General features: G+C 43.9%; 2 protein-coding genes across 6 annotated transcripts in view; one reads left to right on the top strand and one right to left on the bottom strand.

Annotated features, from left to right (window-relative positions):
- The window catches only part of LOC131188839 (NADPH--cytochrome P450 reductase), a 69,902-nt gene extending 67,880 nt beyond the window's left edge, over positions 1-2,022 (top strand). For all 3 annotated transcript variants that reach the window (XM_058164438.1, XM_058164436.1, XM_058164437.1), the window contains exon 16: positions 645-2,022. In XM_058164438.1, the coding sequence (XP_058020421.1) occupies positions 645-789 (145 nt within the window). In that variant the 3' untranslated portion in view covers positions 790-2,022. The remainder of the gene's footprint in view (positions 1-644) is intronic.
- Positions 2,023-5,159: 3,137 nt separating this feature from the next.
- The window catches only part of TMEM120A (transmembrane protein 120A), a 41,754-nt gene continuing 34,209 nt past the window's right edge, over positions 5,160-12,704 (bottom strand). For 2 of the 3 annotated variants that reach the window (XM_058164439.1, XM_058164440.1), the window contains exons 10-12: positions 12,111-12,175; positions 9,210-9,278; positions 5,160-6,249 (exon numbers count right to left, since the gene is read on the bottom strand). In XM_058164439.1, the coding sequence (XP_058020422.1) occupies positions 6,145-6,249; positions 9,210-9,278; positions 12,111-12,175 (239 nt within the window). In that variant the 3' untranslated portion in view covers positions 5,160-6,144. The remainder of the gene's footprint in view (positions 6,250-9,209; positions 9,279-12,110; positions 12,176-12,704) is intronic. The other variant, XM_058164442.1, reaches the window with a different exon arrangement.

Here is a 12,704-nt window from a genome sequence, read left to right as displayed (position 1 = left end):
GTTGATTCTGTTCCAAGAGACAGCCATCTAAGACAGGCTCTCCAACCTTGGTCCCTTTAAGACTTGTGGACTTCAACTCCCAGAGTCCCTCAGCCAGCAAAGCTGGCTGAGGAACTCTGGGAGTTGAAATCCACAAGTCTTAAAGGGACCAAGGTTGGAGACCCCTGATCTAAGAAGCTTTCTTGTGCCAGTCCAACCCAGTAGCTGACCTAGCATCCATCCATGGAGACTACAGATCCTATCAAAGTGGCTCAGTTGAAGGAATTCTATTTCCATGCCCCAGTCAGAGGATAAATGGCACAATCTGGGCTCAGTTGGCAGTATTTCCTAGCTCTGCCTGGAAATAAGTGGGACTGAAATGGGACTCTCTCCTTGCAATTGGGCAATTAGAGTGCTTTCGTCACTTAGATCTGTAAAATGCTGTTGTCCTCATCTTGTAACTGCCCATCTTTAAGAGCCTGTTTTCCTCCACAATGTTGAGACGCAGAATTTCTGTCTGCACCCGAGTCCTCCGAAATTGGCAACAATGCCATTTCTCCAAGCTTGCTTGTTGAATTTTTTTTTCTGCCTTGAGTTCTAGCCACTGCTCTTCACTGTCTTGACTTTACCCTTTACTCTTCCTTTTTTTCCTTCTTCCATTCCAGTGATGCACGCAACATGGCCCGGGATGTGCAGAATGCCTTTTACGAGATTGTAGCTGAATATGGCAAGATGAACCAGCAGCAGGCTGTGGACTATGTCAAGAAACTGATGACCAAGGGCCGCTACTCCTTGGATGTTTGGAGTTAGAGGGCACTTACTGCAGAAAAGAGGGGTGACTGCAGGTGGCTGGTGAAGAGCAGGGCAAGGACTCATCATTCTGCCTCCAGGGAACTGTGCATCTGTGCATACCTTGACTTTCTCTGGCTCCTACCCATTTCCCTGTTAGACTGTTCAGCAGGGTGAATTTAGTGGGCTTTGGTTTTTCTATGGCAAGATCTAATCGCACTGAGCTAGATTCTCAGAGCAGTGGAGAAACACCAGCATGCCTGTCTCTCTCACTTTCTTTCTTTGGTTGGTTGGTAGCTGCTACAGGACATATCTGAGGGTGGGTTTCCCGCCCTTTCTTTACCCGACAAACACTTTTTTGAAAAGAAAAGAAAAGGAACATCCTCCTTGTCTCCTCTCACAGGCATCTTGTGCTCTGGTGGAAACGGTGCTTAGATGACCTTGGCCCTTCAACACTGTCTCTTTTAGCCTTATCAACAGGTTTCGGCCCTTCCTGGGCTGCACTGAAGAATACAGTGGCAACGGTTTTCATTCTGGTCAGCAGCTGGTTGTTGGGATTCACGTGGGATGGGCGCCAGGGAAATGTCTGAAGAGGAGGCAGAAGGAATCGTTTGGAAAGCAAGGGATAGCAGCAGTGGGTTTACAAGAAGAACCAGTAAAATGAAGCTCTCGTCTTCCTGCGTGTTAGAAGGCATGCTTGGAGGGTGATGGTGGAACTAGATGCTATGCCTCAGCATGGACCATAGAGGAAACTGCTTGTGATGTTTCACTTCCTTTGTTTTTTCCCTCTTGTGGGGGGGGGGACTCATTTTACATGAATCTGAGCTCTCTTTCCCCAAACCACCCCTTCTGTTTCTCCAGTGGTAGGATTCAAGTAATTTAACAACCGGTTCTCTGCCCTAATGATTTCTTCCAACAACCACTTTGCCAAACTGCTCAGTAAGTTAACAACCGGTTCTCCCGAAGTGGTGCGAACTGGCTGAATCCCACCACTGTGTTTTTCTCCCTTGCTTTGTTCCTAACTGTGATGAGATCCGACCTAGACTGAGGCTGATCCCATTTCTGATGCCTTCAGTCCCGTGTTGCACTTCTGGACACAGATTTGCCTCCCGTCGCTTGACTCACCCTGTTGAAGCTCGTGGTCTGGTACCTAATATTATACATGTTTGGAAACTGGCCAAGCAGCCTGTCTTACCGCTTGTACATAATTTTAAGAAGACTTGTTCTTGAAATAAAATAACCTCTGATTCTTTTGTTCTGCCTCTTTGTGAACTTTTCTGGGGAAGGGAGGTTTGAGGTTTTGTAGCTGAAACCATGATGTTAAAACAGAAGGTGAGGAAGCTTTGCTTCATAGGAACCAAGCTTATGTATCCTTTGATTATAATTTAACTCTCTAGACTAGAGCCATGCATGAGACAATGTGTACCTTTTCCCTCAATAGTATATTTATTTTTGCAGTTTGCTTACTGTCTCGTTAATTCAAATGGAAGTTCAAGAAAGGTAGGATCTGAAAAGTTCCATTACTGTAATAGTGTTTGTCTGGGACTTTTTAAAGGGTATATTCTACCAGAATCTGCTGGTTAGAAGGTAGTGCTTCTAGCCTTAGTCACAACAGTCTAATATTTGGAGAAATGAACACCCTCCGCTGGGAGATTATACTGTGCCGTTCTGGTGGCCACGCTGCCTTCCTGTTAAAAAAGATATCTCAAGCTCATCATTGCAGATTCCACAAATACCCTGTACTAATATTTCTGTTTCTGGACCGAACATGCTCAGTATAAAGTCCTGGGCCCTGTCATGTTTAAACACGCAAATATATATTTTCTTCAGTACTCTTGCCTTTCTTGCTATTTTAAAGTATTTATAAACTACCCAGTTCAAGGTGACTCAACAGTGAAGAAATTACCATTACCACCAACCTAACCCAGCCTAACCATAAATAAGTAAATCTAAATGAAGAACAAATGTGGACAATGAAGAAAAAAGCAAAGATAAAATCCCAAATAAAACCCAATATAGACTCTCCCTGTTTGGACTGAAATAGCAATAGGAATAAGACTCAGACCAAGGGTGAAATCCAGTAGGTTCTAGAGAACCGGGAAATACCACCTGTGGCTGGCCCCAGAGTGAGGTGGGAATGGAGATTTTGGTAGTAAAATATCCTCCTCCCAGGAGTGGGGAGGAAATGGGGATTTTGCAGTATCCTTCCCCTGGAGTGGGGTGGAAATGGAGATTTTGCAGTATCCTTCCCCTGCCACACCTACCAAGCCACACCTACAGAACCGGTAGTAAAATTTAAATTCCACCACTGACTTAGACTTATGTACCACTCCATAATTCTTTGCAGTTGAGTTGTCCAACCTTTCCAACTTTATGGACCGGTTGCGGGGGGTGGGTGGGTGGGGGGCACGGCGGGACAGAATAGTTTTGTGCGAGTGGTGGGCAAGTGTGCTTGTGCGGGCAGTTCAACTTTTGGCCCACCGGCCACTTCTGTGGACTGGTTCTGAAAGGTTCAAGGCCTGGTAGTGGATCACGGATTGGAGGTTGGAGACCCCTGCTCTACAGCCCTCTCTAAGCGGTTTAGAGTCAGTATCTTGCCCCCAACAATCTGGGTCCTCATTTTACCAACCTCAAAAGGAGGGAAGGCTGAGTCAATGAAACCAAGCAAGTTTTATGCTGTGAATCAAATAACATTTAAGGTGGGGCTTGTGTTCTACAGGGTCGAGATCTTAAAGGCTTTCAGAAGTTCTCTTGATGGCTGAAGCAGCTACACAGCAATTCCAACGAAGTGACTTTTGAGGCATCCCAGTGCAGCATATATTTTTTTAAAAAAAGTTTATTTATATCCTGCCTTTACTATTTTTACAAATAAGGTGGCAAATATATCCAACACACCTTCCTCCTATTTCCCCCATAACAACCACCCTGTGAGGCAAGTTGGGCTGAGTGTGACATGCCTAGCATTACGTAGCCAGATTTCATGGCTACACTGGGACTGGAGCTCAAGGTCTCCAACTTTCTAGCCTGATGCCTTAACCATTAGACTGTACTGGCTTTCTGGGCTTTAAATAGGACTTCTTCCAATCATTTGTAGTCTTCCCCCCTCACAACCAATATCATGTACCATTATCTGGAAATGTGATGAGCGGCAACTAAAATGCCTCAAGAATGTGGAAATGGAATTCTGCATTCAGGATTCTTTAAAATATCAATACAACCTTTTCCTCCCATTCATTTTGTAACTTTCATTGCAGTGCAACGTTGACTTAAGATTTACCTATCTGTCTCTGCATGATGTAGGCTAGTCATCTTCAGCCTATGTGCCCAATGGCCTAGTTCAGTGATGACAGCTGTACCCAGCACACCTGGAAATCAACCTATGAGAAAGACTGCAATAGCAATCTTCCCTGTGCCTTCTCTGTCATGGCACTTGCCTTATGGAACAGCTTCACCCCAGAAGTTTGGCTGGCCCCAACTCTGCTGGCCATTAGAAAACAGCTAATAGTTGAGGGAGGCACGTTTAATCGGGCCTCAAATGTTGTTTAAAATGTTTTAATTATACTGTCTGCTTCCTATCGTTCCTTCTGGTAGATGGGCAGCCATGTCAGTTTAATAAAGAGTATGGCTACCTCAAGGACAAACTGTGCGCTTAAGCTTTGTCTTGTATCACATTTCTCTGTATCTACACGCTGGAAAGGAGAGAGGGACCAACCAGCAAAACTGAGAATAGTGGGATTTGCAACATCTGTTTTTAAGGGAGAGGAGAAAACCAACACATTGCTTAAAAACATCCAGACAAAACCGCTGAAAGAAATTCTGCTGCTTTGAACAATATTTGCATTGATAAGTTGGCGATATATAGTCCTTCCATTTCCCCAGAATCTCAGGAAAGCTCACAACTCCTAGGTACCCACTGTAGTTACCCATCAGGCCATGCACGTTTGGGATTCACACCCTTTTCAGATGTGTTTTTAATGTAATGGGTTCCAATGAATCTATAAAGTTCCCTTGGAAAGGGTGCAATCCCTCTTAATGCTGAGGTCCACAGTTGGTCTACTTGTAGGATCTGGTTGCTTGCTCCAGCAGCAGAATGCCTGAACTAAGGTTTTAGTGCGATTCAGCATCATTCCTAAAAAGTGGGATTGTAGTCTGAGGTACATGAGGGTGTACCGTCCTCTCCTAGTAGAACCCTGAGCTGTATAAAGTATCTATGCATTAAAGTTAAGAATCAACGGTTATGTTTGTGAGATTCCAGAGTTTTGTATCCTTAACATAATATCATCTCCCTTGCCTAGAAGTGCCAGGGACCCAGGCTTCCTCTGTGTTCTTTGTTTCCCAGCCTCCCACCCACCCCTTAATATGCTAAGAAAACATATTTAAAGACAACAATGCATGTTTGGATGTAGGCCAGCTTTTTCCAGTTTTAGAACCACTGTAACACTTAAGACACACGAACAACAATATGGACCGAGATTGAAGGAGGCCAAATGCCACCACTGCTGCTGCTTGCTCGGCCAACTATGGTTAAATAAAGATTATTTTCAGCTTCTCTGGCAAGATGCGTCCCAGGTGCTTGTGAATCCATGTTCCCCAAAAAGAGCACAGGGGTAGAAGCGCTTGGGTCTTTGGCCCCTCAAGAGCTGAGAAGGCAACTCCAGGAGGAGAACTGCGAAGAGGGGGCTGAAAACAATCAGCCAGCCACTGGTTATCCCTCTCAGATTTGTCATAAAATATACACCAAGGCGGGAAAGCAGGCTCTTGTATTGAAGGTGCAGATGAGACGCTGTCCCCTCCGCTTGCTCACACGTAGTAACGCAATAATCTAGGATAGGGGAACATTTCTGAAGACGGGGAGGAAAGAATCAACCCAGCAGAAATAGCAAGAACGCTCTTTGCCCATAGAATCTGCTTCCAATAATAGTTAATGTCCTCAGTACTAAACATTAGATGGCCTAGGCTGAACTTGCTCCATTCCTTTTCCTGTCACTCAGTTTGGGCAGACAGGCTCTGGGAATTATCAGCCTCCTGCTTTGGAGGAAGGGTACACAAAACCATGCAGGTGTCAGCTGGGAGTTGTATCCAAGAGTCACTTGGGTTCTTCATACTTCACCCTAATCCTTGAATCTCACACCTGATTTAAGTCCAGAGTTCCTTTTGGCAGCAGGAAGGCCTCAAGTTGGTGGCAGAAGCACTATTCCCACGTGGCTTCATTAACATCTGTATGCAAGAGAATCACAGGGAGGGAGGGAGGGAGGAGGAGAAGGAAGAGGAGGAAGAGGAGGAGAACGCCCAGCGTATTGTGGATCCTTCGGTCAGCAGAGTAGTAGTGCTCCCACCAACAGTGATAGCCAGGAAGGGAGACAGGCACTTGAAGGCTCATTCCTTCTTGGTCTTATTCTGGAATTTCTGATGAACAACTCGCAATGTGGTGAAGAAGTTTCCAGTAAAGAGGGTGAGGAAGGGGAGGGCGCACATCAGGACCTGCCAATGAAATTTACATGGTCAGCGCTTACTGCTTTAAGAGGGAGAGAGAGAGAAAGAGACACCAGACAGACAGACAGAGACAAACAGACAGACAGCAGTTTTCAAAAGGACTGGACTGCTGAAGAGAGATAAATTTAACAAAACTGTCAGGAATTCTAGAGTAGAAGAGGGAGAGTAGCGCAAAGCAACAGAAACAGGTGTTGCACCATGGATGTTAGTTCAAAGTGTTAAAGCATCTACCTCTTTTGTGAGGCTTGTACAGTTATTTACAAGGCTGTCCCTAACTGTCTTTTATGTGTCGATGTACAGCCACTTTGATGTTTTTAGAGAAAGAGTTGTTTTTAACCACACAATTGACTGGGAACAGTCCATTGGAAGCAGGAATAAGTCTCACCGAAGGAGATAGCTGCTTTAATGCTTCAAGATGGGAACTTCGCCCATACAAATATTCTTTGTGAAGCATCTTTTTTGAATGCTTTGCGCAAGGCCACATTTGGCTTTTTACAAGTTTACACTTTCAAATCCCCCTCACTTGTTAATCGCGGGTCACAAATGAAAGCCAACTGACTAACTATGCTTTGGAAAGAACTGTGAATCTGACTGCAAATACTGTAGTCCTTGTTTTGTGATGTCTAAATCTGCTGGGGATGTAGCAATAACTGGAGGATCACAAATTCCCCATCCCAACATAGAGCATCATCTGAAGGCAGTAGCCCAGTGGCATTTGCTTACACATTGTTCCTGTGCCTTCCTTTGCTTAGTCACATCCCCAAAAGGCAGAACAATGGATTTCACTAGCACTTTTTAAAAGCAGAACACACTGAATGGACAACTCTGGATCCTCTTTCCAAGGCACCTTGTTGGCATAGTTTCACGTTACGTGACATTTCCAGTTCTTGAAATCCAGTATGTGCTCCTTATTTGCTTTGTTAATCTTCTGAAAGTTCCTCCGTCTGCCTTTCAGTTTTGATTTTAAATTAAGATCAGTTCATACATGTTGATGAAGATTCTCCATCATCCAGGTAGAGTTGTCTAAAAGCCGAGTCATGGCAACTGGAGTTCTTTTCTTTTTGGTTTGAAACGTTTTCCTGCTTATCCAAGGTAGCTTCTTCAGTCTGAGCAAAACTGAAGCAGGTTCAGACTGAAGAAGCTACTTGGGTAAGCTGTGAAATATTTCAAAATAAAAAGGAAAGAAGTCCAGTTGCCATGACTCAACTTCCAGATTAGTTCATACATGTTGGCAAAGCCAACATTTCATCCCTACAGAGCAGCTTAACTGACCTTATTTAGCAATGGCTAAACAAGAAACAATCAAGCCCTTGGAACACACACTTTTACTCTACCTGATGTTGGCAGAGACAGGGATTTCCCAGCCATGCGGCCTTTTGCACAGTATTTTAATTTATTCATGTGATTGATCACCACTTTAATCTGGAAGAATTCGACGAGTGGAAAAGCTCTTATTATTGAACCATTCCCCAAATCTACATTACTCGGAATCAAAAAATAATGTGAACTTGTGCAACCCCTTCTCCCCATTGTATTAAACCAATTAATATAAAATACTAAAACCTGAAAACGCTATAATGAAAAATGAATTTGATCACTTTGTATTTCATTTTAAGGAAACCCGCTTTACTTTGTCCAAGTCAAACCCATAAGAAATGTGGTTTTTTGCCTGAAATCAACATCTCTTAAAATGCTATAAACAGGAAAATAGAACAGAACAGAACAGAATACTTTATTGGCCAAGTGTGATCGGACACAAAAAGAATTTGTCTTGGTGCAAACATAAAAGAAAAGATACATTCATCAAGAATCATAAGGTACAACATTTAATGATAGTCATAGGGAAACAGTCAATATAAATCTTAAGGATACCAGCAACAAGTTTGCAGTCATACAGTCATAAGTGGGAGGAGATGGATGATAGGAATGATGAGAAGATTAATAGTAATGCACACTTACAGGTAGTCCTCAACTTATAACCACAATTGAGGCTAAAATTGTTAAGTGAGTCTGGTTTCTTCATTGACTTTGCTTGTCAGAAGGTAGCAAAAGGCAATCACATGACTTTGGGACACTGAAACCGTCGTAAATGAGAGTCTGTTGTCAAACGTCTGAATGTAAAACACATGACCATGGGGATGATACAACGGTTGTAAATGTGAAAAATGGTCCTAAGTCACATTTTTCAGTGATGTTGTAACTTTGAACGGTCACTAAATGAACTGTTGTAAGTCGAGGACCACCTGTACCAGAAGCTGTAAGTCAGGGGTTCAAACTCAATTTCATTGAGGCCGTATCAGGACTGTGTTTGACCTTGGGGGGTGGGGTGGGCGCTCAGGCGGGTGTCACCAGCTCAACGTCACTTGTGTGGCGGCCCAAGCGCTCTGCCAGCACAAACGGGCTCCTGAGCTCCATTTTCAGCTGCGATGGCTTCCTGCAACCCTCTGCCAGCAAAAATGGATCTTGCAAGGGCTGCCTGAGGCCCTCCTGAGCTCCATTTTGTCTGGCAGAAGCACTACAGGCCACTGTTTCCAGGGCGACCATGCAGGCCAGATCTAAGCACCGCATGGGCCAGATCCAGCCCCACCCCAGGCCCTGAGTTTGACAACCCTGCTGTAAGTTGTATAGGTATGCAGTCCTAGACAGCCATGCTGAGATAACAGTCAATCCCTTTCCATTATCTGATAACCTTCCATCCACTGCCTGTAATCCCTTTGAAGGTTGTTATCCGTACTATGAGAAAAGCTGATATAATGGGCATTGTGGAGGATTACTGAGATAGCTACATACATTTTACCACGATATCATGCTGGCGGCACTTAGAAGGCATTTGGATATTTCTGAAAGCACTGCCAAAGCTTGTAATCTCCTCAACCGGGCCGTGATTTTGAAAAGGTGGGAAAGGAACAGAGCATTTCCTCTTCCCGTGCTTACAAATTCACTCTTACCTGCCATTCTTTGCATTCTGGATGGCTGGCCAGTTGGAAGAGTGTGACGGCATTGAACAGTTGCCAGAACTAGAGAGAGAAGAGAATTGTTTTATTTGCAACATCTCCGACTCCCACCCTCAAAGGTGTCACTGTGAGGTCAGACCGCTGGTTTTTGGCAGCAGAATTTTTAGGATCTTTAATCAAGAAAACTCTGCTTCAAATGGAGAGCTCTCTGCTCCGATGAGCATCCCTGTCCCTTCCTCTGCCACCCACTGGGATTTCAACAGCCCTGGAGGCGGGGGTGAAATGCTCCTGGTTCGGACCGGATCGCCCGATCTGATAGCGATGGCAGCGGGTGGTTCAGAGAACCGGTAGCAAAAATTCCTGCCCTCCCCCCATGCCCAGCTGAGCCACGCGATCATCAGAGGTTTTTTTTTAAAAAACTTTTAAAAGCATTTTTTTCTTTGGCCAAATAAAAAATGCTTTTAAAAGTAAAAAAAAACAACCCTCTGATGATTGTGTGGCTCATCTTGGGCTGTGGGGGGAGAGATTTTTGCTACTGGTTCTCTGAACCACCCGCCATCACTACTGGATCGGGTGATCCGGTCTGAACTGGGAGCATTTCACCCCTGATGGGCATGCTGTGGGAACTGGGAGGGGGGGGGGTTGGATGGCGACAGGGTGAGCTATATAGCCACCACCACCACCACCACATCCTTTCACTGGGAGTCAAGGACATTCAACCTGCACGTGGAGAGGCGTGTAGCTGGGAAGCTACTCCAGTTAGGACGGTGACCTGATTGGACCATGTGATGGACAAGTGGGTGCAGGGGAAGGGACCTGGACTTTACTTTGGGTGGGGAAATCCCAGGAGCTTTCCGATTTGGGATTTCCCAGATGTGCCGATATGACATCTCTAATAAAATGGAACTTTGAGGAACTTCTAGCCTCGGAGTCTTCTTTCGTTGGGGGTGTTACTTGGAACCCTTACACATAAGCACAGGCTTTTTTGGCAGTTTAATCATCACAATAAGGGGACAAGAGTTTATTTGGGGTACAAAATGCATCTAGAATCCAGATTATTCACATGAGTTAATCAGGAGGTGCATCCCATCTAGGAGAAAGAAGACATATGAAACACTAATCCAGGGGTCTCCAACCTTGGCAACTTTAAGCCTGGAGGACTTCAACTCCCAGAATTCTGGGAGTTGAAGTCCTTCAGGCTTAAAGTTGCCAAGGTTGGAGACCCCTGCACTAATCGATACATCAAATTATGAGATATAAATAAGGAAGGTTATTCCAAGATTATGTGTCTCAATTACTCTTCATCTCAATTGTTTTTGGACTTCTCCCCAGAGCCCTCCACCAAACACAGTGAAGAAATTAGGCAGTTTCCCCCCAAAAAAACTGGCATTTGAGATGGGGAAAAACACAATATCTTTTTAAGGAGTGCAATAGGTTTAAAACACAAAAAAACAGAACAAAACAGACGAATCAGATGAATTTTCTCAATCTTCACAAAGTATGCCAGAATCCCTTGCACCTGCCAGTTTCTATGGTGATTTAGGATCACTGCCCTGCCCACGCTGGTCATAAGAATATTACAGTCCCTTGTAACAAACTCTCACTTTGTAAATAGGTTTGGAAGGGAAGGTGTCTTGTTCCTTTAAACAGCTCACATTACTCTTCATAACATGATGAACATTTATAACATTATTGTCAAGTAAAAGCTCAATTTTCTAATTTATTTTATAAATTTATAACATGAAATAAATAAAATATATTATTATTACTAGAAGCATGGTTTCATTCTCTCTCATTTAGTCAGTTGTTTATAAGCAGAGTATGTATTTCCCCTGAAAAAGGAGCCAGTAGGAGAAAAGATAAAATATATGTAAGAACTCTTACATTAGTCTAGTCTAGTGTCCTCTAGAGCAGAGGTCTCCAACTATGGATATATCATTTACCCATCTTAAAAAATAAAAACAGAGGACATATGGATATATCATTGGTTCAGGCTTTCTTAGGCCTCACAGCCGGGAGAACTTGACTTGACTTTTTTCAGTGCTACATGACAGACATGATTCCCTGAATTAAGTTTCTATTCCGCCTAACCTTCTCTGAGTTAGATGCATAGTATTGCTCTCCCTGATTTGGGCCCCTAGCCTTCCCTGAGATAAGCTTCTAGTTTTGCATTCCTTAAGTTGAGTTTCTATTCAGGTAAAACGCATGATTTCCTGAAAACCATGTGGTATTTTGCTAATACGTATACTCTAAACGCTTGCTGATTGGTGTAGCTAAGTTTCTATATGCTAATTCCCTCATTGCTGTAATTACCCCTCCCTGCTAAAACTGCATAATAAAAGAGACTGTTGCGATCTAAGGGGGATCTTTTTACAACATCTCCTTTTACAACCCTTTCTTCGTACTCTCTCATTTTGAAGAACTCCTGGTGTGGTGTCTTTTATTTGGCTTCTTTCGTCCTTGCGAGGACCCACTAAATTGTCTCAGCGAGGGCTGAGACCCGTTCCTGCGGGAACCCAGGACAACATTAACAGGGAACCTAGGACAACAAATAATTGTTGCAGACCAACAGCAACATCTGGGGGCTCGTCCGGACCTGTTGTGTTGTCCAGAGGCGCGATCGTTGTCTAGCGGTGCGTCACCTTCACCCTCATTGCTTACCCGTCCGGCGGCTTACAGTGTATAAGGCAATAGTCTCATTCTATTTGTATATTTTACAAAGTCAACTTATTGCCCCCACCAATCTGGGTCCTCATTTTACCTACCTTATAAAGGATGGAAGGCTGAGTCAACCTTGGGCCGGGCTCGAACCTGCAGTAATTGCAGGCTACTGTGTTCTTAATAACAGGCTATACCAGCGTGAGCTAAACCGGCCCTCTGTGATGACACACTTACTTGGCCGAAGAAGAGGAACGGAAGCAGGAAAGTGAGGCCTCTCCACATCCAGGACTGGAAACCCTCTGCAAGGAAAAACACAATATCTTTTTAAGGAGTGCAATAGGTTTAAAACACAAAAAACAGAACAAAACAGACGAATCAGATGAATTTTCTCAATCTTCACAAAGTATGCCAGAATCCTTGCACCTGCCAGTTTCTATGGTGATTTAGGATCACTGCCCTGCCCACGCTGGTCATAAGAATATTACAGTCCCTTGTAACAAACTCTCACTTTGTAAATAGGTTTGGAAGGAAGATGTCTTGTTCCTTTAAACAGCTCACATTACTCTTCATCTCAATTGTTTTGGACTTCTCCCCAGAGCCCTCCACCAAACACAGTGAAGAAATTAGGCAGTTTCCCCAAAAACTGGCATTTGAGATGGGGAAAACACAATATCTTTTTAAGGAGTGCAATAGGTTTAAAACACAAAAAACAGAACAAAACAGACGAATCAGATGAATTTTCTCAATCTTCACAAAGTATGCCAGAATCCTTGCACCTGCCAGTTTCTATGGTGATTTAGGATCACTGCCCTGCCCACGCTGGTCATA

This window comes from Ahaetulla prasina, chromosome 1 (assembly GCF_028640845.1).
Source record: "Ahaetulla prasina isolate Xishuangbanna chromosome 1, ASM2864084v1, whole genome shotgun sequence".
Classification (NCBI taxonomy): Eukaryota; Metazoa; Chordata; class Lepidosauria; order Squamata; family Colubridae; genus Ahaetulla; species Ahaetulla prasina.
The sequence above is the reverse complement of the archived record's forward strand: the minus strand, read 5'-3'. Positions and strand labels throughout refer to the sequence as shown.